At 39.3% G+C, this 27,307-nt stretch overlaps 1 protein-coding gene and 1 pseudogene across 2 annotated transcripts in view; both read right to left on the bottom strand.

Annotated features, from left to right (window-relative positions):
• The window catches only part of SNX9 (sorting nexin 9), a 79,576-nt gene that overhangs the window by 23,170 nt on the left and 29,099 nt on the right, over positions 1-27,307 (bottom strand). For both annotated transcript variants that reach the window (XM_039873883.1, XM_039873882.1), the window contains exons 3-9: positions 27,209-27,283; positions 25,854-25,979; positions 11,662-11,827; positions 9,891-10,041; positions 6,558-6,642; positions 4,392-4,517; positions 4,154-4,271 (exon numbers count right to left, since the gene is read on the bottom strand). In XM_039873883.1, the coding sequence (XP_039729817.1) occupies positions 4,154-4,271; positions 4,392-4,517; positions 6,558-6,642; positions 9,891-10,041; positions 11,662-11,827; positions 25,854-25,979; positions 27,209-27,283 (847 nt within the window). The remainder of the gene's footprint in view (positions 1-4,153; positions 4,272-4,391; positions 4,518-6,557; positions 6,643-9,890; positions 10,042-11,661; positions 11,828-25,853; positions 25,980-27,208; positions 27,284-27,307) is intronic.
• LOC120611462 (uncharacterized) lies at positions 24,341-24,459 on the bottom strand (annotated as a pseudogene).

Here is a 27,307-nt window from a genome sequence, read left to right as displayed (position 1 = left end):
AGGCAAAGAGGTCTTAGTCATGATACCTAAAGCATAATCCATAAAAGAAACAATTGTACTTCATTAAAATTAAAAGCTTTTGTTATGCAAAAGATCTTGTTAACAGAAAAGTCACACCTGGGACAAATTATTTGCAAATCACATTATGTGACAGAAAACTGGTTTCCAGACTACATAAACAATTCTCAAAATTTAACTATAACAAAACCACCTAACAAAAAATAGGCAAAAGAGTTAAACAGACACGTCACCAAAGGAAATATGTGGATGGGAAACAGGTACACGAAAAATGCTCAACACCTTTGGTCATTAGGGAAATGCAAATTAGAACCATAAAGAGATATCACTGCACACCTACTAGACTCGTTAAAGAAAAACAGACACCAGCAAAAGCAGAAGTGAGAATGCAGAGTCCCCGACAGTCTCATCCATGGCTGGTGGGGGCTACGAAATGGTACAGCCACTTTGGATGACAGTCTGGCGATTTCTTAAATATTAAACATATACCCACCATATGACCCCGTCATTCCACTCCTAGGTATTTACTCAAGAGAACTGAAAACTTATGCTCATGTAAAAACTTGCATGTAAATGTTTATAGCAGCTTTACTTAGCATTGCCCCAAACTGGAAACCCAAATGTACTTCATTAAATGACTGGGTAAACAAACTATGATATAGTCATACACTGAAACATTCTCAGCAATAAAAAGAAACAAACTACTGATACACAACAAGATGGATGAATCTCAAATGCGTTCTGCTAAGTGAAAGCCAGACTCAAAAGACTACGCACTACGAGTTTCCGTTTATATGATATTCTAGAAAAGGCAAAATTAGAGAGTCAAAAAATAAATCAGTGCTGACATGAGCTAGGACTGCAGGAGGGACTGACTGGAAAAGGGCGGCTCAAGGGAACACTGGGAGGTGATGGGACCTTTTGCATCCTGAATGGAGCAGTCACCAGACTGTAGTGGTGGCTGTTAACGCTTAGAACTGTACACCAAAAGGAGTGAATTTACTATACGTGAGTTTAAAAATAAAATTTAAAGAATGCAGCCTGGACTTTCTCTTAGAAATTATCAGTACTAATAAGCATAAGTCTTTTAACAAGAAGACTATTATCAACCTACATATGAAAAATTGATTACCTAAAAAATTGGCACGTGAGCGGCATGATGGGTCTGGACACCTGCTGTACATTAAAGCACTGCAAATTCTGCACTTACTAGTAGAGATTAAGTACTACTTAAGCTTAGGCTGTGCAGAAACAGTCTCATCTGTTGAGATGACCCTCCACCCGCTGGAGAGAAAAGATCCAGTGATCAGCGGGGTTATGCCAAATTCCCCATTAGGGGCAAGTGAATTATATCAAGAGTTCATAACCTTCTCGTTGACTGAAATTAATTAACGATTCTTGTTCCTCCTGAAAAATTTTCTGCCACAGCTGGTTTACTTCCAAAACGACGACTTCAGATGTTATTTTGTGATTGGTCAGATTTTCATACCAGTTTCCAAGGAATTAGAAAAAAGGAAGGAGGAAGGATTTCCATTTTCCTATGTTCAACAAACCTCACTTAGGTTTTCACTAAGAATTGCGAATATACGAGTTTTGCACCCAGGAATAAAACCAGATTGATTTGATATTATTTCACGGAAAAAAAAAAATTGATGAACAAGTAAAAAACGTCAGCTGTAAGTTTTTCAAGGAACGATCAAGTCCACAGAAATGTCGTGACATCATCGACTTGGCATTCCTTTCCCTTTCCTCCGGGGCTTAAGCGAGAGGGGGGTTATATAATAACGATCTTGTGGGCGCCGTGGGCAGGAGGCAAACAAGCGAAGGGAGAAATAAAGTGGCTTCTGTGCTTTTCGGTTTCCTCGGCACACGTCCCAGTCAGTGAATCAAAGCGCAGCTATCTTCAGATGAGGGGCTGTCGCTGTCTGGCTTTTCTAGGACATCCCCCTGACTTCAGGCCTGAGGTTTTTTTAAACAAACCTTAATGTGGGAACAGAACCATGACTCTACGATGCTTTAAAACAGCACTGACATATCTGATTTAGAATAAACAATGTATTAAAATCTAAAAGACATAAGAAATCTCCACAGCCCTAAAGTAGCTCATCAATCCATTTATTTAAACATCATGGAGCACATACTGTACCAATCAATTCAAATTGATAAAGAAGAGTATAAAATTCAGGAAATGGACTGAAATTTGAAAATAGAGAGAAAGGCAGAACTGAAGTTGTCATGGAAAGAAATCTAAATTTTTTAAAAAGGAAGCTGTGATTTAACACAAGCATAACAGAAAGGAGGAGCAGTGACTATCTGAAGCGGGCACAGGACTAGGGGTGTGGTGACACCTGAGTGGACGGAGGCAGCAATCTCTGCCAGCCTGGCCACCCTCATACAGCTTCCAGGCTGCTCAAGAGTCACCCCCATATGTTGAGGGTGTGTTTATCTGCCTGGCAATGCAGCCCCGCTCTCCATTCTATACAAGAATCTAACTTTTGAAAATTAAAAAAAAATCAAAATCAAAACAACTTTTTAGAAACAAGTGTTTCCATTTCCTTAAAAATTTTCAGAGAAACATAAAATGTAAAACGAAGTAAAGTTTTAAAGAGAATGACTTTCTTATCCTAAGGACTACTAATTCTATCTAAAGACTGGTTGGTCCATATCTCATAATACAAACAGAGCAAGTTTGGGATCAGATTCAAATGCTCTTTTTAGCACTACTGAGCAGAGCGTGTTCAAATTCTCTGAACCGAGAAAGCACAAGCGATGTGTCTAGGCACACATAACACCTGGCACGTAGGAATAAACCTCAGTACAACGCCGAAAGCCGTCTTGAGCTGGCTCTGCTGTCGGCTGGTGAAGATTCTCAGTTCCTCTCTAAACCATTTAGCTCAACTCTTAGCAACTGAGGAGCAAACCTGCTCTGGCCTTCCCTGACCTCTGGAAAGATCCCTTCCTTCCTGGCCTCCATGTCACCTCTCGCTGGGTTCAGGTGAGCCTGTGGACGTCTTCCACTTCTTAGAGGCCTCTCTAGTTCGAACTTTTCAGGCCTTACTCTCTTCGATTCTTTCCCTTCTATAATGACTAGTTTCATTTATCTGAAAATTTTCTAGCTACAAACTTAAACTCTTTCTAATCTTTAGTGAAGCTCAGCTACTTTACAAACTTTTATTCCCAGACAAACATATTGAGTCCTGAGTATTAATATTCCAGGTTCTATACTAGGCTGGAGAGTAAAAAAAAAATGACAGTTCTTAAAACAGACATAGAAACAAATGCGCTCTACCTGCGTATTTAAAGGGCCCTGATGGCACCCTTGATGGATTATTGACCAGAAAATTTGGGGCAGGTCTAGTGGGGAAACATGACACCTTTAATAAATGAAAAAGAGAAGAAGGTAATAATCAATGATAAATACAAAACATTTAAATATAAATAGTCACCTAAATAACTAGGTAGGAAACTTGGGAACTTCCGACATTAACAGTTAGAAGCTCTGTGGCTGCTGCATTTGATGTTTACGTACTTCTAATGAAAACGATGCAGCTGGACTGCATCATGTGTTTATTACATCAGCTGGGTCATGTGTTATTTCCACTTTAGGTTATTTGGATCATTTCTATTGGTATCATTTTCACATTTAAAAAATTCACATATTTCTTTTATAAGAAAGGGTGTAGCAATAAAGACACAATGACTTCAAGATATGTATACAAGAACTCTGACAGAAAATTTTATGAAACATTCTTCTTAGGTGTTTAGGGAACTTGCAAGTACATGAACACTGTACACATCTTGCTCCTTGACAGCAGCGATCCCCAACCTTTGTGGCACCAGGGACCGGTGCTCCCATGAGAATCAAATGCCTGATGATCTGAGGCGTAGCTGACGTGGTGATGCTAGTGCTGGGAGCAGCTGCAAATACAGATGAAGCTTGGCTTTGATCGCCCGCCGCTCACCTCCTGCCATGTAGCCCAGTTCCTAACAGGCCACAGACAGGTACCAGTTTGCAGCATGGGGGTTGGGGACCCCTGCTCTGGAGGATGGAAAATGCCATTACAGATTTACATCAGGATACTCCAACTGGAGTCTTTTTACTTATCATCCTGAGTTCAGTGTCACACACACTCACCTGTGACTTGCTTATCTGGAAGAGAAGGGATTGGAATGGCTGACCCAAACTTAACCAGGAGACGCTCATACAACCAGTCAAAGTGTTTATACCTGTGGTTTACAGATCGATTAGTGTTCTACAAAAGAAGGAAAAGAGGAGAAAAAGTTACCAATGCCAACTACAGAAAATGAAGAAAAAAGCCAATTGTAACTAGTGCTGTAAGCGTGATTCTGCTTTTGGTAACCTGGATACTTACAGTAGGTGTTAACTGATATTCAATGTAGCTCTTCAGCCCATACATTTTGGAGCCTTTCCTGGGATCTGCTACCACACAGTCAAATGTAGAGGTAGGATAAACCCACATCGGGCCATAATCTCCAACCTACACAACGTTCCAGGGAGAGTTAATTTTGTTACATGGAAAAATAGCAAATAAAATTGATGTAAGTCATCAAATGATTCTTTTTAGGCCCAGAAGTCCTTTGGGGGATCATTCTTGCTCTTCTTTGAGAAGTTACGTACATGTTCTGTGTTCCTGTTGGGGTTGTATTTGAAGCACACACTCGTCAGGACAAATTCTCCTGCTCTACACATAGGCACTTCAGGCCACGCAGAAGAGATGCCCATTTCCCTCCCCTCTGGGCGTGCTGGGTGGAACAGAATTCTTCTCTCTCTAGTCCAGTTGTCTTAATTATATGTATGAAGGGCTAGTTTTAAAAAATTGTCTTATATATCATGGGCTGATAGTTTGTGAAATATAAAATTACACCCTTGGATATCTCAGCCATGTCAAATTGTTCTTGAACTTCCTCAACGCTTACTCTCATTTTCTGTGTACCCAGTCCTAATTCTTTTTAAAGGTGGAAGGAGAAAAAAGTAAGGTGGGATATGAAAGTTCAGAGGTCATTAGGGCAGGACGGTGACAGGGGCCCAGAGAATTTTAATAAGGGACTAAAGAAGATCTCTAACAACAAGGTGCTCTGGGTCCCCAAGAGGAAGGCCAGATCCAGAAAATTCTTAAAGCTGCAGAGTAGGAATCTTCAAGAGGAGGCTTTGGGGCATTTCCTGCAGTGACAGGGACCAAGCCAAGCAACTCTGATCCACTCTGGCTCAATACCCACAAGTCACATTTTATTAGTGGGGAAGTTTACTGCGCCTTAAATTAAGCAAACAACCAGATCTCTGCTTTCTCTTCGTTTCCTAAAGACGTGATGGCTTCCCTCAGCTTCTTTTCCCACGTAAGAAGCCCACGCAAAGAGGCCTGCCTGTGGGTTACAAGGCCCAGCTCTACCTAAGACTTGTGGGACAATTCAAACAATGGGGGACAAACTCAAATGCTCTGTTCCACAACCATTACCATGCTTGTGACAAATTCCCCTCTGAGAATCCAAGGGGCAGGGCCAATGGCTCTAAACTGTGTGGAGTTTTAAATTTAATGAAAAGAACAAAGATACATGTTTAGAATTTACAAGAAAGTCTGAAGAAAATAAAATTATCTTTAATCTAACCACTCAGAAGTAAGAACCCCAAATTTGCTTTGAGGGAAGAAGGATGAACAGGGATCTTGGTCACAGTCCTTCTCTCTGGAGGTTCCTAGGATTTTAAGCTTTTCAAAGGTGTAGGAACAAGTAATAAAATAAATCCAATGTCATCCATGCACTTTTATCAAGTTTCCTAAGACCCAGAGATGCCAGAATAAGAGCAGGTGTTTCCTCACCCTTGTCTGAGTCCATGGTGATTGCACTCAGGTTTCCCCCATCTTAGAGTTACAGGGCTAAGCCAACAGGGTCAGAAGACAGCCACAGTTCTCTTCCAGAATTTCATCTGGGAATATACAGCTATATAGCTCTTACACAGGAAATCTATCGGCATGCTAAATAATAATGAAGTTATTCTAAGGCAGATAGTCTTAATGGCACCCTTAACTCCTAGCTTTTATTTGCTAGCTCCTTATTATTACCTGACAGTTTGTTTACTGGAAGATAGACTAATTATATGAACATAGTGGAAAAGGTACCTTCTTCTGATAATGGGCATGTACTCTGCCAGGGTAGAAACCTAAATATTTGAGTTGGGTTTATTAGCTAAGTAGATAAGGCTGGTAGCAAAACAGCATGTAAATGATACTTCAAGACACCTTAGAGAAGAAAAATTGTTAAAAGAATATATAGTATGGGTGTTGTTGGTTCAATTACTAAGTCTAAAAGGTAAATATAAAGAATATCTAAACAAGATGATAGGCATTACTTTATGCTAATTATCTTTAGTACTCTTAAAATACTAACACATACTGTCAGTTATTTGGAGCATTAAGTGTGTTTAAAAATACTTTCCAAATGAGTAATAACCCTCTTAGCTTTAAAGCATTATAAAAGAGCTTAATCAGAAACAGCAGCAAAGAAACAAAAATGAATAAACTTACAATGATAGGAATTTTCTCTTTGGGTTTTGCTAGTTGCTTGGCCAACAAATACTGTTCCATCCCAGGTTTTGCAAATCCAGGAAACCTAATCATGAAGACAAATGCTTGTGAGTCAAATCTTTCCTTAAAAGAATTCTATAGCTCTCATCTGCATTTACTTTAAAGCAGTTTTAACCTTGTTCTGTCTTTCAGATGTACTAGACCTAGGAAAGTGTGGTAAATGAAACCTAATATAATCAGATTGTTCAATGGTCAATTAGTCATTTAATCAAGCTTTATCTAGTAAGAGAACAGTTTTCTCCAGGAGGTATATTTATGGTACCTATTTGTTTAACTGGATTTGAAACTATCACCCCACGAAGAGTGAAGGGCTCAGAAAAATGTCCCCCAGGTCACAGGAGGAAATGGTAACAAGCTTATGATCTGGAGCTGGCCACAAGGGCAGTGGCCACACACCAGAATTTATGTATCCCAACTATAGAAGCCATAGTGACCCCCCTGCCGCCGCTGTTCATGGGCCCTGTGCTGGCTTCCTGAGGCTCGGCCCTCAGAGCCAGTTTATGAAACACAAAGAAAACCAGTCTTTCTAGTAGAGACCTAAAATGTAATGAAATTGGCTACTGCCAGGAATCAAATCTAAATCCAAAGCAAATTTCTAAAATTAGAAAAAAGCTGGAATAAATGTATAGCCATCCAAAGTGCTACTTCTAAAGAAGACAAGATTAATTTGGGTTTTATAATTTTTAAAAAAATAAACGAGAAAAAAAAAACCCTCAGGAAGCAAAATAGCTAAAATAGAAAAAAGAAATGGTATTTCTACAAAACACCAGCTACTTCTGATTTCATTCAGATACCAGGTTAAAGGCCAACGTGATGCTCTCAGAGGCCTGAATCTTCTTCTTCATTCTCGACTGAGTTCCCCGCTTTCCCTTGTCCCCAGACTTCTTTAAAACATGGCTCATACAAGAGAGAATCAAGTGGCGTATAGGAGCCGAATGGCCTTGGGTTTGAATTCCAAATCCAACTCCAACAAAAGCTATGTTACCTTTAGAGCTTCAGTCTCCTTGTGGGAAGAACGGGACCAATATAACCTATCTTTTCAGGTGATAAGGGAATTAAATGAGAAAATTTAGGTAAAAAGCCTAGTGTGTACTCCTAAGTTAAAAAATTATTTCTCATTATGCCATCTTCTCTTTGAAAGTACTTCCTACAGCCTCAGGTAGTTTTCACTGTGCTTCTTCAACATTCTGAGCATGCCCTTCCCATATAATTTATCACGCTTAACTGCCACTGTCCACGAGGACATTACAGCAGCCCAGAAGTATCTTAGACAGAGCACCTGCATTCCCAGGACCTCGAGGAGTAAGGGGAGCACACTAAATGCCTAATGAATTAATGGACTAGACTGCAAGCTTCTGAGGGCAGAAATCACGTTTCACACTTCTTCTGGTCCTCTTATGGACCGTAGCAAACTCTAGGACTGAATACGCAGTCACTTAATACTCACTGAACAGCAATGCGACTTATTAATTCTTTTGAGTATTATCAAGATGGATTTTATAATGCTCAAGTGTATTAAATTTCTAATCTTTTCTAGTATAAGGTTTATCTTCCATGAATTGCAGAATACAGCTATCATACACAATGAATTAATTTGCTGAAAAACGTTATTAACTTTAAAAAATTTTACAACTGTTATAAATATGAGTAATCTACTCACATTTATAATTTACTGTAATTAAATAAAAATACACAGGAGTTTAAATGGTTCCCAGTACCACAGAGAGAGACACTTCAGCTGTGCAGGTGTAAATTAGGACTGCTCTAATTTAGTTTCAACCTGGAATGGAATTTTAGAACAGAAAGAATTCTTAAAGCCAACCCCTTCACTTCAGAGATGAGGAAACCGAGGTTTAGACAGGTGGTCCAACTTTCTCAAGATCACACAGCAAATTAGAGAGCGAGCAAGGAGCAGCGGGAAGCCCAGGAGAGGGGTCAGAGGTCTGGGACACCAGCCAGAATCTCACTTTCTAGCAACGAAAACTTGGCCGGTCATTTGTCCCACCCAGTCTCTGCTTCCTCATTTGCCAACTGGGGCTAAGAGGCACATTCTATTTAAATGGGTTTTAAATATACTGTTTTCAGGTTTAAGGAACTGAGAGTAATATACATCACTAGGACCATACTGAGAACTTCAAATTTGACTCTAAGAAACAAGATGCAAGTCAATAATAAATGATTAATTTTATTAGATAAGCAATTGAGTATGAAAATACATAATGGAAGAAACTAGACAGAGACGCAGGAAAAGTGTGTAGCTAAAAGATAACTCAAATAATCACTGATGCTATTTAAATATACTAAAAACTTGTAGGACTTATTAAACGTTTACATATGTATGTAGATCTAGAACTAGAGCTTGATATCTAGATAGATTTATCTAACATTATGTTTACAATTTTTTCCAGATATGGATTAACATTCCTTAATATCTGCTTTGAATCATGAACTTGGGACACTGAGAAAGAGTATTAGTAACTTTAGAAAATAAAACTATTTTAACTATAACTGCTGTAAGAAAGAGTGCCCAAAGATTCTTATGGACGTCATAAATTTTATCTCCTTCAAACTACACTGGTATAAACTACAGACTTATCCAGAACTCTCTACCAAGCCATCCATCCTACAATGCTCTGTCCATATTTTCCCTTTCCATATGCTTTCCTGTTAAACAGTGTTATCTACAAGTACTATTCAAAACTTTTTTTTTTTTAACCTAAGTGAAAACAAAGTCCTAAACACATTAGGCGTAGCAGTTCAGAGCACGTACTCAGAAGCCCGGGGTCTGGTATGGAATCCTGACCAGACCACTTACCACCTATGTGAGCGTGGGCACTCACTTAACTTCTCTGGGCTTCAGTTTCTCCCACAGTAAAACAGAGATTGTGTGTACAGCACAGGGAAGCGAGGGCCACGTGAGAATGCATGCAAACTGCTTTGCGCAATGCCTGGCAAGATGGTAGGTGACCAAAAAATAGTAAAACATTTAAAAGACAGTTATTTTTAGTTTTCCTGTGACGTCAGCAGTGAAACCTTAATATGTCACAGAGTTGATAAAGGTAAAAACAGTGTTTGCAGAATATTAAATTTTACAAATATTTCCCTTTAAAATGAAAAGAAAATTTTAAATAACCTTCCAAGCTACGATCAAAATAAAAATGACCAAATCACGCCCAAAACGCCATAAATTAGAGAAGAGAAAAATCCCTCTGTACCTTCTGTCTGTTCTACGCAGAGAGGAGTCCACACCCCCCCGACTCCCTTCAAACCTACTTGTTAAGTGGCAGCTTCATGGACGAGGAACCAGCACGGCTGTTCCCACGCGCAGCACCGCCTGCCTCGGCTGACTCTGAGTCCTTAAAGTAGGGGGAAGACGACTTGGGGTCATCCCAGTCTTCATCCCAGTCGTCGTCATCACCAGTTGCTGGTGTGGGCATGGAAGATTGTCAGTAAAGAAAAACAAAATAAAAATGGAATGACTTAATTTTCTGGTAAAAACTACGAAGTGGGTTAACCAATTAAAAAAGGAGAAAAGGGTGGAGTATAATGCAGACTCGAAGAGTACAGGGAATATAGGTCCTGTAGTTGGCTTTAAGGCTTGAACTGTAGATTCTGCCTTTTACAGCAGAAGACACGTTAGAAACAACTTAAAGAGGACTGTCAGTCCAAATAACTTCAGATAAATGCAGACCATAAAAACACTACGTGGTACTCAAGGAAAGCCTCCTAGAGGCCCGTTCATTGATAAATCCTGCTTTATAAATGTGCAAATAAGCAGATCAATACCCTTTAAGTCAAGATGATTGGGGAGGACAAAGGGATGAAAGGGCTTGGAAAAGGAACTGTGTAACACCAATAATAACAGAGGTGAGGGAGGGGCAATGACGGGAAAGATGGAAAGAAACGGACTGGGGGATGGAAGAGAAACGGGAAGAGAAAAAATGAGAGACAAGAAGTAATTAACCAGCATCGGTAGCCTAACATAACTATCATCTGCGTCAGACAAGGTGCTGCCCGCTCTCCCGCTTCCTTCCTCCTCCCCATCTGTGCCTCTGTCTCCCACCTCTGGTGGTCTGAGGTGAGCTTTTGCTATTAGGCAGGAAACTGCCATGGGATCTCTGCCCTAAGAGTGCCACCACGAGACACAAAGGCCAAAAGAGAAAAGAAGAGGAAGTATTAGAAGGATCTGGGCCAAGTTTCCTGGCGCCACGCCAAATCACTATAGAACTCGATGTCAGCAGTCTGGTCTCAACATGTCTACCGAGCCCACGACTCCCGGGCCTGCCAAGAGTCCAGCTCCTGCCTACGTGTGGGGGCTTGGGACCAGTACCTGTGCCCTTTATGGCTCCCGCATGCAAGTTCCTTGCCATGTAGCGCACTCAATTTCTGGCACAGTGCGCTCATACAGGGATCATAAAAAAAATATTGAGCAGATTTCTATCTTTATATTTAATTTCACAACAGACACAAATACCACTTGTTAATTCCTGAATTGTTTCCTCTTCTATAAATTCCTTTTCTGCCTCAGTATTTTTATTAAATAGCCTGATAGTCGAACAGGTAGTCGAGGACAAGATGAAATAGCTAAGCAGAGATCATAAACTGGTAGGTGATGAACCATATTCGATTTATATACACATTTTTGGGGGGCCCAAGATTTAAAAACAAATGTATTAGTTGATAAGATTTTAAAGTGCGAAGATGACATAAAAATCGAGCTTTCCAGTCTCTTTCTAGGACTGTGGAGGTCCAGGACCACCAGCACAGCTGTCCTGCAATGGTATCAATCCACTGGCGAGAGGGGGGCCGCTCTGCCCTTCTGCTTTATGGACCTGGCCCCTGCCAGTATTTGTATTTGTGACTCCTTGACAGACAACTGAGATTGGACTAAAGATTATAACAACAACTACCTACATTAGGATCCAGAAAAATAAGTTTGCTATTAGGAACACCTAAGATGAGTTCCTTGGATTAAAATCCATTTTTGATTCAGATGCCCTAGTCTTCAGGTGGGCCTCATCGCCGGCAGAGCTCTCTTCCTTACCTGGTCCTTGGTAGGCCTGGGGATGACCAAAGGCAGTGTCCCAGTTATTGGAAGTGTTTCTCTGGGCTGCAGCTCCCTCTGGCTTGGCTCCCCAGCCATCCGTGCTGTCCCAGTTTCCAGATTTGGAGGCACTCCAGGCTGACCAGGGGTCATTGCCACTGCTGACCTGTTGTTAGGAGGAAGAAAATTTGTGACATCTAGAAAACATGACTCAAGTCAGCAGGAATCACATAACTGACTACAATAGACAATAGAGGTGCTGAAAGAAATCAATAGAAATTTAAAGCAATTTTAAATCTGAATAAAAAATTTTAAACATGTACGAAAGAACAAAAGCAGCATCAACCTGATTTTATTGGTGTTAACATTTTGCCATATTTGCTCAGGAACTGTATGACAGCAACAAAGAAACTGTTAGAGCAGGCTGCCCCACTCCCTCTCTGCTTCCTTCCCCCAGGTAACTACTCTGAAGCTGAATTCACTCCTGCACATGTTTCTATACTTCCACTGCACATGTGCGCATTCCTAAGTAACGTCTATGTTTTAAAGCTGAACTAAACAACATTAAACTGTATGTATCCTTTTGCAAGTTGTCTTTTCTTTCAGTTAACATCATGTTTTGGAGAGTATACATGCTAATAATGAGGATCTGTTTTATTCACTTTAACTGGTTTACAGCAATCGGTTGTAGGTTTAATTAGGTGTTATTTTTATTTGAAAAAGTAATACATTCCCTTTAAAATATTCAAACAGAATAAATGGATGTGCAATTTAAAATATGCTTACCACCTTAAGACACCAATTCTTTCAAAGACAACTACTACTGACAAAGTTCCTTTATGTAATTACACACCCCATGCACAGAGATCCTTTTTGGTTTTAATATAAGTGAGCCCAAATTATACTTTCTGCTCTGTACCTTCCCCCTCCCCACCCCGCCCCCCGCACCAAATTAACAGCCTGAAACATTCTCCAAAGTACATCAGCACATCTGGATGACATCTTTCTTTTACATGGCTCCAGAGAGTTCTATTGTATTTATTCCCCATAATTTAACCAGCAGATGGTGATGCTCATTCACCTAGTTTTCAGTATTTTGCTACTGTAAATAATGCTGCAAAGCATATCCTTATACATCCTTCCCCTACTTGCCAATAAATCTGGGTGAAATTCCTGAAGAAAAATTGCTAGGCTAATGAGACTGCATTTAGACTTGATGGATTTTGTCAAATTGCTCTCTGAAGAGATTATAGTTACATTTCTACACTCCTCCTGACATGCCAAGGAGTTCCGTCTTGCACAAAAGGGGGGCTACCATACTCCAAAACTATTTTTTAAGTATTTTTTCTTTCATTAGTCCTTAGAGTAGTTTTATAGTTTAATAACATTGTAAATAAAATTTTGGAACAGGAAACACATGGCACCCAATTTCAAGGAGCATTGCAGGAAGAGTACCTGTAATCTACCTCTTGCACTTGCTATACCCACACCTGAGGCAATCATGGTTTTTCTGGTTTTTGGTTCCTTGATTTTGAAATTTTAAATCTTTAATCTACCTGGAACTTACATCGGTATAAGAAAAAATATAGGAATCCAGCTTAATTTTTTCTTGTAGTTAGTCTGCTGTCCTAACACCATTTAATGAATAATCCAACTTTCCTTCAGTGATTGGAAATGTCACCTTTATCATATTGAACTTGGGCCTACTGCTAGACTCCACTGCATCCTACTAATCTATCTGTACAAGTAGCAAGCTACTCTGGAGCCCGCTAGATAAAACACCACGAACACTTTAGCATAACATCTTTTATAGGTTTGACACAACAACTTTAGCATCAGGATGGCAAATTTTTAAAAAACCTGACTTTCATTTGAATCATCTTAAATTTACAGATAAATTTGGAGAAAACAAGTAGTGCTATTAAAAAACAGAAACAAAAACAATTCCAATGTTGAATTTGTTTATCCAAGAATGTGAAATAAAATAGCAAATTTTCCCCTTCACTTGAGTTTTCTTTCCTGCATTAAAAAAAAAACCCTAGTGTTAGTAAATGAAAGACAGAGTGAGTGAGTGTGTATGTGTGTGTGTGTGTGTGTGTGTGTGAGAGAGAGAGAGAGAGAGAGAGAGAGAAAGATTTGTAAGAAAATTACCCAAACTGTGTAATATACCTCTCTGACATTTTAGAATTCTACGGTGGTTGGCCTTTTTCACTCCTAAGTGACAGCAGATGGGGTGGATAATTGCCTGCCACGTACCAGAAGCATCAAAAACAGAATATATGTTTTACATGTAGAAGTATGATTTCATTCTGACATCTCTTATACTCTCAATATAAAAAATGAAGTTACTAGTGACTTTGCTCTAAATAATATATTAATAGCAGAAAGACATTTTATCCACATGAGTGAATTTCTTGGACACATGACTTACAAGGTGATACGTTCAAGACAGCAGACTAACTACTAGAGTATCCAGTACTCTAGTGGGTACTGGAAAAGCAGGCAGTCATGCTGAGGGTCTGGCAGTCACACTTCCTTTATGAGGGTCCCTTTCCTCCGCAGTTTCCTTTGAGGGAGGGTGTTATTCAGCAGTATATACTCTGTGCCCTTCAAGCTCTGAACTACAGGGTTTTGTTTTTAAAATAAAACCTCAAGAAGCACAAAAATTTTGTACAGTGAAGTGACAGTGAATACAGACATTCGCTTGTCTAGGATTTCCATAAATGGTGGCACGCTGAGGGCGGCTCAGTTAGGAGCACGACTTCCCTCCAGGCTGGCTGCCAGGGGCTTGGAATTCTGGCTCTACCTCTGTCTAGCTGGGTAGCCTCAGTCTAGAACTCAAACCCAGGCCGCCTGACTCCGGTGTGGAAAGACTGACAGAAGCTTAATGAAGTCATCTGCAAAGGAACAGAAAGGCCCTAAGCCAGAACAACAGGAAAAGTGAAAAGTTCAGCATTACCATGACAATAAGACTATAAGTGTTAGCAAACTGTCGGAGAAAGATTTTCATCAATATTGAGGGGAAAAAAGTCAAATGTGGGCTGTCTGCAGCAAGTATCCTAAAAAATTACAACTTAGGACAGAAACATGTAACATGATAGTTCTCTTTAAAACTTTGTTTACAAACTGGTTGTAATAATTGCTATAGTATTTGTTACGTGTATGATCTTAGCTCTCTATGAAGGTTATGAAATCCTTTTAGGCAAATCTAGTTAATTGCTTGCTTCTCTCTGTCCTTTGTTATTTTTCCTAGAACACTCCATCTTGGTTTTATGTGACTCTTGCCGATAAATCTTTCCAAGCCTGATCCAAATCTTTCCAAATCTCTCTCCTCTTCCCTTCCTCTCCCTCGCGGATGACGTTTTACTGACCGCTAGGGCCCCTCCTCTAATATCAGTAACTATTAATCAGCTCACACAGTCTGTCACATTCTGTCTCTCTAATCTGCACCTCCCATACTTTGGCCTCTGACTTCTTTGCTTTGAACTCCCAATAACCCTCTTTGTCCCTTAACCGCAGGCATTCGGTCACACAGTAATTCATTCTGCTCCTCTGCTCCAACTCCGTGGTGTCTCTTCCCTACTTTCTTCCAACTTTCCCCTCTCTCTCCTTTCTACTCAGCAATGTCTTCATCTTCGTCCTCTTCTTTTCCTCTGTTTATGGTACCAAACCCCACCTGACTCTATCAACCACACGTAATTACAAATTCTTCGTTAGCTCTCGCTGACCATGGAATAAACCCAAGCTCCTTAGTCCATCAATCGAGGTTCTAACTTTTCCTTCCGTGACATTCCTCATTCTTACTTGCCACCAGCCCTCACTCTACGCTTCACCTTTTCAGTCTCCCAAACTTCCCCACATCCTCGCCTTTGCTTACAATGTTCTATCTGCACAAAAAGCCTTCTTCCTCACCTTCGCAAATTTTGTCAAGTTCTATCTACCTCACTAAGGGCTCTGGTCTCCAGCCTGCTTGCTGACATTGCCGCGTGCTTCCATCCCCCACAGGCAGTCTTCTGTTAGCTACTTGCTTATCAGGTGGTCACTCCCACTAGTAAGTCATGGGCACAGGCCTGTCTTATTTTTAAAAAATTTCTCTCAAAGATTCTCAAAATGCCTTACATAAAGTGGCAAGGACTCAAAAAAAAAAATTGTGGTTAAATATGATGTTTTTGATCATTTGTATGAAATACACATTATTCTTTGTCAGACATCTAACCTTCATAACACTGTCATTATTTCACAAAGAGGGAAATTGGATTTTCTTTAGCTACAGCAACCTGAGTCTCTTCTAGGAAAATCACCTGCTGTGGTCGAACACAGAATAAGCGATCTTCAGCACAGGGCATACCATGCTCTTAAAATAACAATGCCTCCTATGGCATAAAAGTAGTGTCAGCACACGGCAGAAAAGCTGCAAGATAAAGACGGGTACAGACGGACAGACAGACAGATGTGTGATTAAGCAAGAAGAGTAAAATGTTAATGGTAAAAAATCTAGAAGGTGAGTATATGATTATTCACTATGAAATTCATTAAACTTTTCAATGCTTGAAGTCTGAACGAAATGTTAGTAAATTCCACAAATTTGTGTATACAATCATTCTGTCTTCTGAACTGCATTAGGATGCACGCAGGGGACACAGAGAAGTGCTGTGTCCATCAAGGTCACCAGGGATTCCCTGTTGCCTTTGAACATGGGGCCTGGCGTGTAGTAAGTGCTTAGTAAATTAAGTTTTAGTTAAAATAAAACTCTCCAAAAGCATGTTTGTCAAGATTTGTTTTATAAATGCATTTTAACCTGCTTTGCACCAAAACTGGCTGATTGTATCTGCCTCTTCCTCTAACCCTACACTGACTAAATTAAATGCTCCTTAGGTCAGGGGCACTTAATTCAACACTTCTGCTGACTTAGCACTCCAAATTTAAAAGCTATCCTATCCTCACAAGACAAGAGAGAAATACATTTACACTGGCTTTATGTCATGAGACTTTTTTAAATAGATCCACTGAAAGGACATAGCATAAGGTAAGTTTCTTCAGAAAGCAGACCGTCTGTTCTGTACGTGCCTGTAGAGCCAGAAAGACCACAGAACGGATCCAGCATGGCCATGCAATGGCTGTTCCCGAGATAACTACAAGGAAGCTGTGTGTCTCACAAATATATAAAATGGGGCAAAAGGGGGCGAGGGTAAGAATAGTGGTCCACTGAATTCTAAATCCCAGGGACCACTGGTTTCGACACAAAATTTGATTCGAGTAAATTTCACGTAGGCGCAGTGGTTAAGAACTTGGGCTCTAGAGCTGTCTATCTGGATCTGAATCCCAGCTCTAGCACTTACTAGTTGTATGAACTTGGGCAATTTACTCCAACTCTCTTAGTTTCTACACTTAAAAAGTGGGTACAGTAACATTAACTTCTTCATAGGAGCTTTATAAGGATTAAATGACACAATGAATATAACTTAACACAATATCTGGCACACGGTATGCACTCAGGAGACGTTATCTCATTATATGGGGGCTCATCTAGAATATAAAGAAAAGAACGAAGACTAGCAGTTCTCTGAGTAAACCCCCATGAGTACTAGTCCACCTATTCCTTTATGCTTTAGGGGAAAAGATCAGACAGCTATATTTCCAAATGGTTTCAAGGCCAGATCGTATTAATAGAGAAGCTTTTGATTACAGAGTTCTCCACATCCCCAAGAAGAGCTTTGGTGAGATACTTTATCAGAAACAATGACTTCACTGGGAAAAAGTATTACTTCTAGGGGTTTTAAACGTTTATTTTCTCTTGCATTCAAGTTTGAATTTTACCTTATTTATGGAAGAAGGAGGAGAAGGAGAAGATGAAGAAGGTGGTGACTGGCTGAGACTTTCAACACAACCAATCTGAGCCAAAACATCCATCTTAAAATAAAAAAGGTGCTCAGTAAATGGAGAAAAAAGAGTATACCAAAACTTTTAACTAAAAACAGCAAAATCATAGCAAAGCTAAGTTCATCAGAAAATTCCAGCATGCCCTTTGTTCACAAACATTACATGCAAAAAAGCAAAGCTCCAACTGTGCAGTAGTGGGTTATCCTCGAGGCATTAGCACAGACTCTAAAGACTTGTCATGACGGTATCACCGATGCACTAAAGATAATTATAAGCAGCGCAGAAGGAACAAATGCAAGTCATACAGCCAATGAAAAAAAACTCAAGGGAGAAAACATAGCCAAGCTTTTTAAAAAAATGTTAAGATTCTGAACCTTCTGCTTTTATGGCCACCATACACGGGAGAGAGCCCAGCAGAGATAAGCAGAGTCACCTGGTCAACGTGAAACAACCACAGAGCCATGGGGAATCCTACCAAGCCCGGCTGAGAGCACAAAGCAGCCTGGCCAGGCCATGGACTCAGGAGTCAAGGTCTTTTGGTGTGTGCCCCAAGGTCTAGACTGGCTCGGTATGCAGCATCGTTGTGAGAACAGAAACTGGTACACGCCCATGAAGCCAATCAATGGCCAAACTGGCATCACTGTTAAGAGGACAACCTTGGAGTCCAATTTCCAGGCTTCAAATCCCAGCTCTACCACTATCTGCTAGGGAAGTCACTGCCACTATTTAATGTTTATAGTGATATAAGAATGCACTTTCAGGTACAACTGTCTTGTGAAGTCAAGTGGTGGTATTATTTCTATTTTATAGATGTAGATAAACTTGGTTTTGGAGGTCTATTAATACACAAAGAAGACAAGACAGAGTAACTGGGATCAGTTTATGCTTCCACTTAAAATTAAAAAAAAAATGATAATGATATAATATGCAACTGTTTTCAAACCACTGGGCATCAGGCAGTAAAGGACCTGGTCCCTGCCTAGAGAGACTTTCCAGGCTACAAATCGGGGGTGGAAAACCCACACGAAGCCCAGTGGTCTCTGTGAATTGAGGGACAGAGATGGGCATGTGGGCAGAAGCCTGATGGGGAGATATGACTGAAGGGAACCCGGTCTTGGCTCAGGACCAGACAGCGTGTGCACGTGAGAGGACTGAGCATCAACCCCTCACACAGGGCCTGCCTCACCAGCCAGAACTGAAAACTCCATCATTCATAGGGTACTGGGTACAGAGCTAAAAAGGGTTTTGCCACCATGGAAGGGCAAAAATGTCCTTATACTAAATGTTGCTCTGGTCCCACTTTAAAAAGCTTAAAAATAAGACTGAAAGGATTAAACTGTTTCTAAGTCACTTAACTGCATGCCAGAACAATGATCAAAAGTATTTATGAGAATACAAAAATATCCAGCATATAACAAGGTAAAAATCACAATGTCTGGCATCCAATAAAAAATCACTGGGCATGAAAAGAAGCAGGAAAATATGACCTACAACAAGAGAAAAATCAATCGTAGCTGACCCAGTAATAACACAGATGATAGAATTAACAATATTTAAGAGCGAGAAAGCTTTCGAATATTGATGAGACAAAGGAAACACTATGAATGGGCTTCCAAGGGGTAATAATTTTAAGCATAAAGAAAAATCCACTCTAGGGGGCTGAAACACACTGAATCAATGTAAATCCATGGGTCCATAATATACTAAAAAAAAGAAAGGTAGGGAAACTTATTGTCACGATTAGAAGAAACTATTTAAACAACTTCTTACTTTGAATACAGGCAATTAAAGGGAAAGAATTAGACATCTATATTGAATTCCAATACAAACGTTTTCAGGTAGCTAACTAGCTTCAGTTAATGGAGGAAAGTGCTACTTTACAGAAGAAAGCCAGTTCAGTAAATGTGGAAGCAATAACATTGATTCGGGCAGGCAAGGATTATCCACTGGTGGTAAACCATTAGGTGAATGGTTAATAGCATTAAATTAATACCAGATTACTTTCTGGTCACACGGAAAAAATATAAATTGACGATGGAGGCACAAGACTGTCATCAACCTGACCCGAGGTCATTCTGATCAGTAATGGTGGGCTGACCGGATATGATGCGATGCAACATGAATACACAATATCACCTATGATATATTCTTGCCCAAAATGTGCATTATGTATCCTTTGAGCCTTTAGGTACAACCTTCCAATTTATAAAAAGTACAGAGGATAGAGGAGCAATGTGAAGCAACAGAAAAGGGAACAACCAGACAAATCCAGAACTTAAGAATTTTATACAACTGGCTAAGGTGGAATTCTAAAAAAGCAGACACTGGAGAAAAGAATTCACAGGGACATAATGGACATAACCAGATGTAATGCTTGGTCCTAGACTGGACACTAACTTACCAACAAGTTGTAAAGAACAATTGGGGGTCCGCTGGGATATTAAATTTGGTCTGAATAATATGTGAGATGAAAATTTACTAAAAAGGAAAGGATTGTCAACTTTTAAAAGGTTACCAACAGTAAATACTCCTATACATGTCTCATATGGGCGTACATGTGTGCACCCACCCATGTTCACACACGAACACATGTACTGCTTCCACAACGATAAAATGTTATTTTAAAAAGAATTTTTAAAGAAAATAAAAACACTAGTTTGTAACTGCCAACCACAAAAATGATAGGTTCTGGTTTTGCTGTATTTGCTTCTTATATATGACATCCTTGGGGGACCTGGAATAATAAGAATCAAACTCCTACTTCTGACAACAGATGTCAATGAAAACGCAGTAAGACCTAAACAAGAGCTTGTCAGGTAACAACAGTGAGCGCTGACTCAATTAACTGGGTACCCGGTAAGTAGACAAGACATGGTCCAAGAAAAAAACGTTCACCGCACAGACCATGAGAACAACACTCGGAGAGGATGGGGGAAGATGAAGAGATGAGCAACAAATGCCATTATTTCTGTGTCCACTTGAACCAGGTCAGACCTCAAGTGACCTAGGTCTGAGAATCACGAAAAAGATAATTTATATTTCATTAAGGCTGCTTTCTACCAGACCAGCACACAGGAGTACAAAGGATACATGAAGGCTCAAAAGACAGTGATGAGCAGTCAGAGTTGCCACTGCTCATCTGGCCCCTTGCAGAAAACACGTGGAGTTTAATGTGGGTCATTCATCTTGCTAAGTCCATCAGGTAAGAGGAGTCCCTAACCCTGGGCTCACTACCTCTTACATTATCATCTCGGAGGAGAGGCTGGAGAAGCGTTCGAGGGTCCACCTCACTACCAAAGAAGGAAACTCTCGCTGTGCCTCCATCACACACTTCTATGTCCTATGGGTTGTGTTGTCATTTAGCTCACCATGCCATGGCCTATCATACGACTATACCCTAATAAATGATTTCCTGCTTGGAAGGAAAGAAGGAAAAATTGTGCAACTAGAAACATACAGGGCAAGACTTTGCCAGGGGTATACAATAAAAATGAATGAAAAGCTGTTTTGTGAAGGCTGAGGTTATCATAGCTTTCTTTCTTTTTTTTTCTTTGCCAAGTCACATGACCAGTCTTTATCTGACATTCCTCATTTATCAAACATTTAATTACCATGTGCCAACTGTGTTAGGAAGTAGAAATACAAAGCAAATAATGTGATTCCTGCACTCAAGAACACTTCAGTTTCTGACACAGACTTAACAACTCTTTTTCTCAAAAAGGTCTACAGTGGGTACAAATTTCTTTTAGGTAAAGAACTATTTCAGGTCAAAATACAGAAGAGTTGTAAAATTTCCTATTTTGTCCTTTATATTTGCTCAAAAGACAACATCTAATCCTACAGATGAAGTCCTACTGACTTCAGAAAACCATTAATAAATATAAAACTTGTACATTCTTTTTAAAATGAGGCTAGATCATTAGGACATATTAAACCCATTTGTAGCCAGTCACATCAATACTAACTAGAAATTATCCCTTGAAATTTAAACGGCTTAACAAATCCTTAATTAATTCTCATTCTGAACCACCAGATGCCAATTCCAGGTGTTTCTTTTTTAAATAGAGAAAATCAAAAGAATAAAATTTGCCTTAGAAAATGAATAATACTTGTACTAGCCTAGAGAGTTTACTTCTTTTGTTAGCACAAGGTTTTAAAATAGGTAGTTTTATGATGCCACAAATAGCAAAAGAACATTGACTTCCAGATAGAGCTAATAAAAGTTTATGCTAAATGGGCTTTTATGGGAACTCTTCTGATGATGAGTTGTACATATAACAATGCTAATTAGCCCTTTATCATAGCAGTTTTAAGGTAGAAAAAAACAAAACCTTTGCTTTTGCCATTTGTTTTCTGTTAGACAAAAACAAATACCACCACCGAAACCACTACAAGAAATAAATTTCACCAGCATGTATTTCTGAAAGGTTCCCTGCATGCTCAAAGCTATCTGTCATATATAAAGCAAGGATCTGAGATCAAAGAAACATGGAAAGTTAGTATTGCCTACCTAAAGCAGTTCTGAAGATAAATGTCAAGAAATCCTATAAGTGGATGTATATAACCTTCCTTACAAAGCCCTGTCATCAAGTACTGAGGAGATGCACTTGGGAGTGGGGTGTGGAGAGACAAAGAGAACCTTTTCGATGGGGTTTTGTGAAGAGGAAATCTTGATAAGCAATTATGAGAGGTCTAGGCATTACGGACCTTGAGATAATGAAATAATAAGCAAACTTAATACCTTAGTGAAGGTTTCTTTTGCAGATTTATTTAAAAATGACTACAAAATGGCCTTTAAAGGGCCCAAAATAGATTTTCTTGAGAAATGAAAAAGCAAAATGCAGTTCTAACATAGAAGTACTACAGCCTTCCTCATCCGTTAACCAATAAAAATTCCTTCATAACATATGTTACATTGAAAATCTCTGCATAATAAAAAGATGTTACATTCCTAAATACTCACTTAACTTAGAGCATTTAACACCTAAATTGTTAAAAAATCATTAATAATCCCAAAGTACTTTCTGTGACAACTGCACTGGTTTTGATTGGTAACCCAGCCAATGATGGAGTGAGGGGCTGGAGATGGCTCCTGGTCCTACAGCCAATGCTGAGAACACAAACCTTCTTCATACAGAGACTCAGGTTGAAATCTGCTATTTGTACTTCTTTCCAATGAAAACTCTGTTCACATACTTTGCCCATTTCTTCTCCTAAGTTGTTCATCTTTTTACTATAGATTTAGAAGAGTTCTCTGTAGATTAAGAGAATTAGCTAGTATCTGTGGCATGTTGGAAATGTTTTTCCTAGTTTAATATTATTTTTTGATCTAATGTAGCAATTCTTTCCTTAATGGCTGCTAGATATTGTGTCCTGCTCAGAAAGGCCTTTCATATTCCAAGGTTATAAAAAAAAAAAAAAAAAAAAGAAAAAGTTCTTTATTCTCTCCAAATATCTAAAAAATAAAAGTTTTATCATTTTTAAAATTAAAGTGCTCCAACACATTTAAAGAATAATGCATTATAATCCTCTGACGTTTACAATTTGTCTGTACCTAGCGCCAGGCGATTGGATTGTTTTACAGATAAACGGTTCCCTCATATACTAGCCAAGGGAGAAAAGATCATAACGGGTCATTGTAATGAATGTATCAGTGCTAGCTACGTCTCCACCAGTTACTGAACCTACCCTGTGACTGTTCTGTAAGAAGCTAGAGCCACAAGGTACCCTAAGCAACCCCAAATTAGGAGTTTTAAGAAAAACAAAAAGCTAAAGAAAGTGCTATTTTACATATTTGGTTATAAATTTATGAATTTAGTTTCTCTGGAATGCAATATAGATTAAAAATACAAAGTAAGGCTTGAATAAATAAAAAATTACCAGGTTCAAAAATAAGTTATTCAAGGAGCTCTGCATATGGACATGAACTTTAGAGGATCTTTTTTTTTTTTTTAAGATATGATTTAAAAGAAAGATACTACAGTCAGACCTTTAGATAACCAGCAACTGAGCTACGGAGCTTTAACCTGCCTGTGGAGGAAGAAAGCCTGACTGAGATTAACTGTACTGAGAAGGGTAAACAGAAGTCTGCAGCGCACCGGGCTGAAAAGACGGGGTGCACCCTGCATGGCCCGATCAGGGAGAAGAGAGAGAGGCCTGGCTCTCTGACAAATCTGTCCTCCGAATAAAACTGTCCTCTGCAAGAGAACACAGGCCAGAGTAATGAGAAAATCCCAAGATGCACATCACTGAAACAAACGCAGTTTTTTACTGACATTCAGAAATGTTTAAAAGCTGCCAAATAAATATGGCTGTCTGGTTTCTTATTCATGACATCTTCATGTATTTGTAAAACGGAGCACAATTTTGGCCTATTTAAATTGCTCTCATAGCCTAGATCACTGAGAATACAGATGGCTGTTAAAAATATTTTTGCTTGATTTAAATGAAATCCAAATGCTCAATTAATTATGGTCATGTTTTCTATATTTTGTTAGTTCTAGTTTCAGCTTACTTTTTCTTTTCTTTCAAAAGATCTAATTAGATTTAATATTAGATTGGGTTGGTAAAAATCCAACTTTTTAAAAGTTGGTTATTATTTTCTTCTAAATAACCTGGAAGAAAAAAATTCAGATTTATGCTAATCAGTTTATATTACTACACTTGATTACTAAGGACTCTTAGAACAGAACAAGATTTGTGCCTGATTTTTTTTTTTTTAGGCGAGGCAACCCTTGGTTGACCTCACAGATTGCAAGGACTTTGTCAGCTTACAATCCCTTATTTTTTATTTTTTTTACGCCTACAGCACCTGGTCTTCCTAGGTAGTCTCCCATTCAAGTACTAACCAGGCCCGAATCTGCTTAGCTTCCGAGATCAGACGGGATCGGGCTTGTTCAGGGTGGCATGGCCGTAGTCTATGCCCGATTTAGAATGTGTTCATCAGCTAAAGAGCTTCAGCATATCTTGAGATAATGGCTGAAGTAGGTTCTTGAATTAAAATAAGATGAATATTTCCATCTTCTTTCCTTCACTTATTCTATGATCATCTCATTATAATTCCCTTTTATTAAAATGTTGTCTTTAACTTAACGTAAACTCACTTTACTGATGTTTTTGTTTAGCTTGATGAATCTCAGTTGGGTTGACTTGGGCCCCGGGGGACATCTGACAAATTCTGGAGACATTTTGGTTGTTACAAATGATGGGGGTGCTACTGGCATCTAGTGCGTAGAGGCCAGAGATGCTGCTGAACATCACAATAAGGAAGTACTGGGCCCCATATGTTAACAGTGGTCAGGGTGAGAGTCCCTGGTTAAACTTCAGGTAAGGTTTAACTGCTGTTTCTTCACATTTTATTTTCAGTAATCTTTAACTACTAATGTTCTCAGATATTACAGAGTAACAAAATACAGGAAAATGCTCAACTATGGTGATCGCTTTGCCTCTGAATTTTAAATATTTGGGCCAGATTGATTCATAATTCAGGGTGTCCACAAAAAGCTATATAAAGTCTATAACATCTGTAGTTAATATATGTTAATAATACTTTGATAAACTTTCCTGGGAGGTTAAGATTCTGTAAGCAAGTCATTATAAGTGATATGATTATTTGGCTTCACATGATTTAAACCTTTTATGCAGTTGAAAAAATATCAAGAAATAACATTCCTAAAACTCATTCATTTCTAAGGATGTAGGCAGCAATAACATTTTGCTATCCATCCCCTCAATTTTCTTGTCGTCACTCTAGGTAATCATCTAGCAATAACTGAACTAGGCAGCATCATCTAAACTGATCGAATTTTCATTTAAATTAATGTAAAATTTCAATGGATTTTCCTCAGTTTGTCCCACTATTCTAAGTTCCAAATAAAACTGTAATAATAGCACCAAGGGCTGAGTGCTGGATTTGCAGTCACTTTGGCACGTGCTGCACCTGCTCTGCCTGAGAGTATCTGTAAGGTGCCAAGGTCAGATGAATTGTTCCCTGTCCCAACCAGAGACTGGCTGCCTCAGCCCAGGACACTTCTTCTTGTTTTACATTCTCACTTGACAGGATATCCACAACTATGGGGTCTGTGTTCATATCATGCCAGACTTTTAAAAGCCATTCTCAATGAATACCCTGCCTTTTCTCTTATGATCAACTTTATAAACAGTCTTCAGCAGGTTCAACAGGCGAGTTCTTTGTTAATACCCACGGAAATGCCACACAAACATTTAACAGCTATAACACATCACAAGCTTTCACGAATGCACTTTGTTTTCAGTAAAGCCAGCCTCATCCTGTAGGATGATGTAAGACTTACCTGGTTGTTACTGTTGGCAGCTGACGCATTGGCTTGAGCTGTACTTGCTGAGAGGGAATCGAGGAAGGCTTGGTCGGCCACGGAATTTCCACAAGAAAATGGATCTTTTGCATCATTGGGCAAAATCTGAATATTAGGAAGAATCACAATTATTTCCATAGATTAGAGTTATTTTAGAGTTAGAGTCCCTGAGGGCGAGTAAGAATTGTCAGCTATTATGGAAAAGGGGGTTATATTCTAAAGGGCAAGCAGGCCCAAAAACATTTGTGTTAATTATTCCTTTCTGTAAACATGCAGAATTCTAGAAGATGCAGTTGATGCCCGTATCCACTTCAATCCTCAGATTTTTCTCATTCTTGTCAACTTTTAGAATACAGAATGCATGACTAAAATACAACACAAACATAAGACATGTGGACCGAGTTAAGGGGCCTATGAACCCTCTGAAACTATATGAAAAAGGTTGGGGTTCATGCGCATGCACATATTTCTGAGAGGAAGGGCTACAGATTTCATCAGATTCTCCAAAGGATTCAAAACTTCCCACGCCAATTCAATCAGGAACAGGCAGCCTTCCCATTCTGCAGGCAGCGCCCCGGTAAACATCTTCCCACGGCATATTCCTCTCTACTGGAGGGAAACCACGGGTACTTTTATTCTCGACCTCATTCCAATTTTACTCACAGGGCACCAGGCAACCTTAGTTTCTAGAATCACAGAGACAAGCTTATCACCAACTGGGTACTTTGTTTTGAGAGACCTACAGACAACCAGCAGGGGGCGCCAGGAGGTTGACTCAGAAGAGGTTTGTCAGCTGAGTGGGTGTGTCTCAGGCTGGGAACCTCATTCATTCAGAGTGTTCTAACACCGCCCTTGGCATCTATCATAATAGAGTTTAAACCGGGCTATGGTCCATAGCAGTTCATTCATGACCCTTCTGTCTGGGAGTGGAAGAAGGAATCAAGATGTATGTCCTAAATTAACACAGGGAGAAGCTAGCTACTTAAAAAAACCTACTATTTAAGCTTTATGAATCAATTCTTCAATAAACGGTACTGTAGGTAACAGCTTTTATATAATATGAGCAAATGAAAAACAGTTGCTATCCTCAGAAAGAACTTAACCTAAATATTTGGAGTCACTCTTTGGACGTGGACTATAGTGATATTTTTTCTTAGTTCTAATTCAACGTACTCTCCACATTTTATCTAATTACCATGTACTACTTTTACAATGGAAATTGTTTTTATTAAAAATAAAGTTGCTATCTTCCAGTTTGTCCTTTAAGTGGGTAATTCATAAAAAGATGTTTGACAAAGACTACGTTTAATCAATACGTGACAGTAAGTTCTTACTTCAACATAGTCTGTGGGAACAAGACCTCGTTCTCCTCTGTTGTTCTTTCCTTCCAGCCATCCTCCGCCAACATCCTGAGAGAGTTAAAAAAAAAAAAA

The sequence above is a fragment of the Pteropus medius genome, unplaced genomic scaffold (genome assembly GCF_902729225.1).
Source record: "Pteropus medius unplaced genomic scaffold, Ma_sr-lr_union100, whole genome shotgun sequence".
NCBI lineage: Eukaryota > Metazoa > Chordata > Mammalia > Chiroptera > Pteropodidae > Pteropus > Pteropus medius.
Note: the sequence above shows the minus strand (reverse complement) of the source record. Positions and strands in the feature narration are given on the sequence as shown.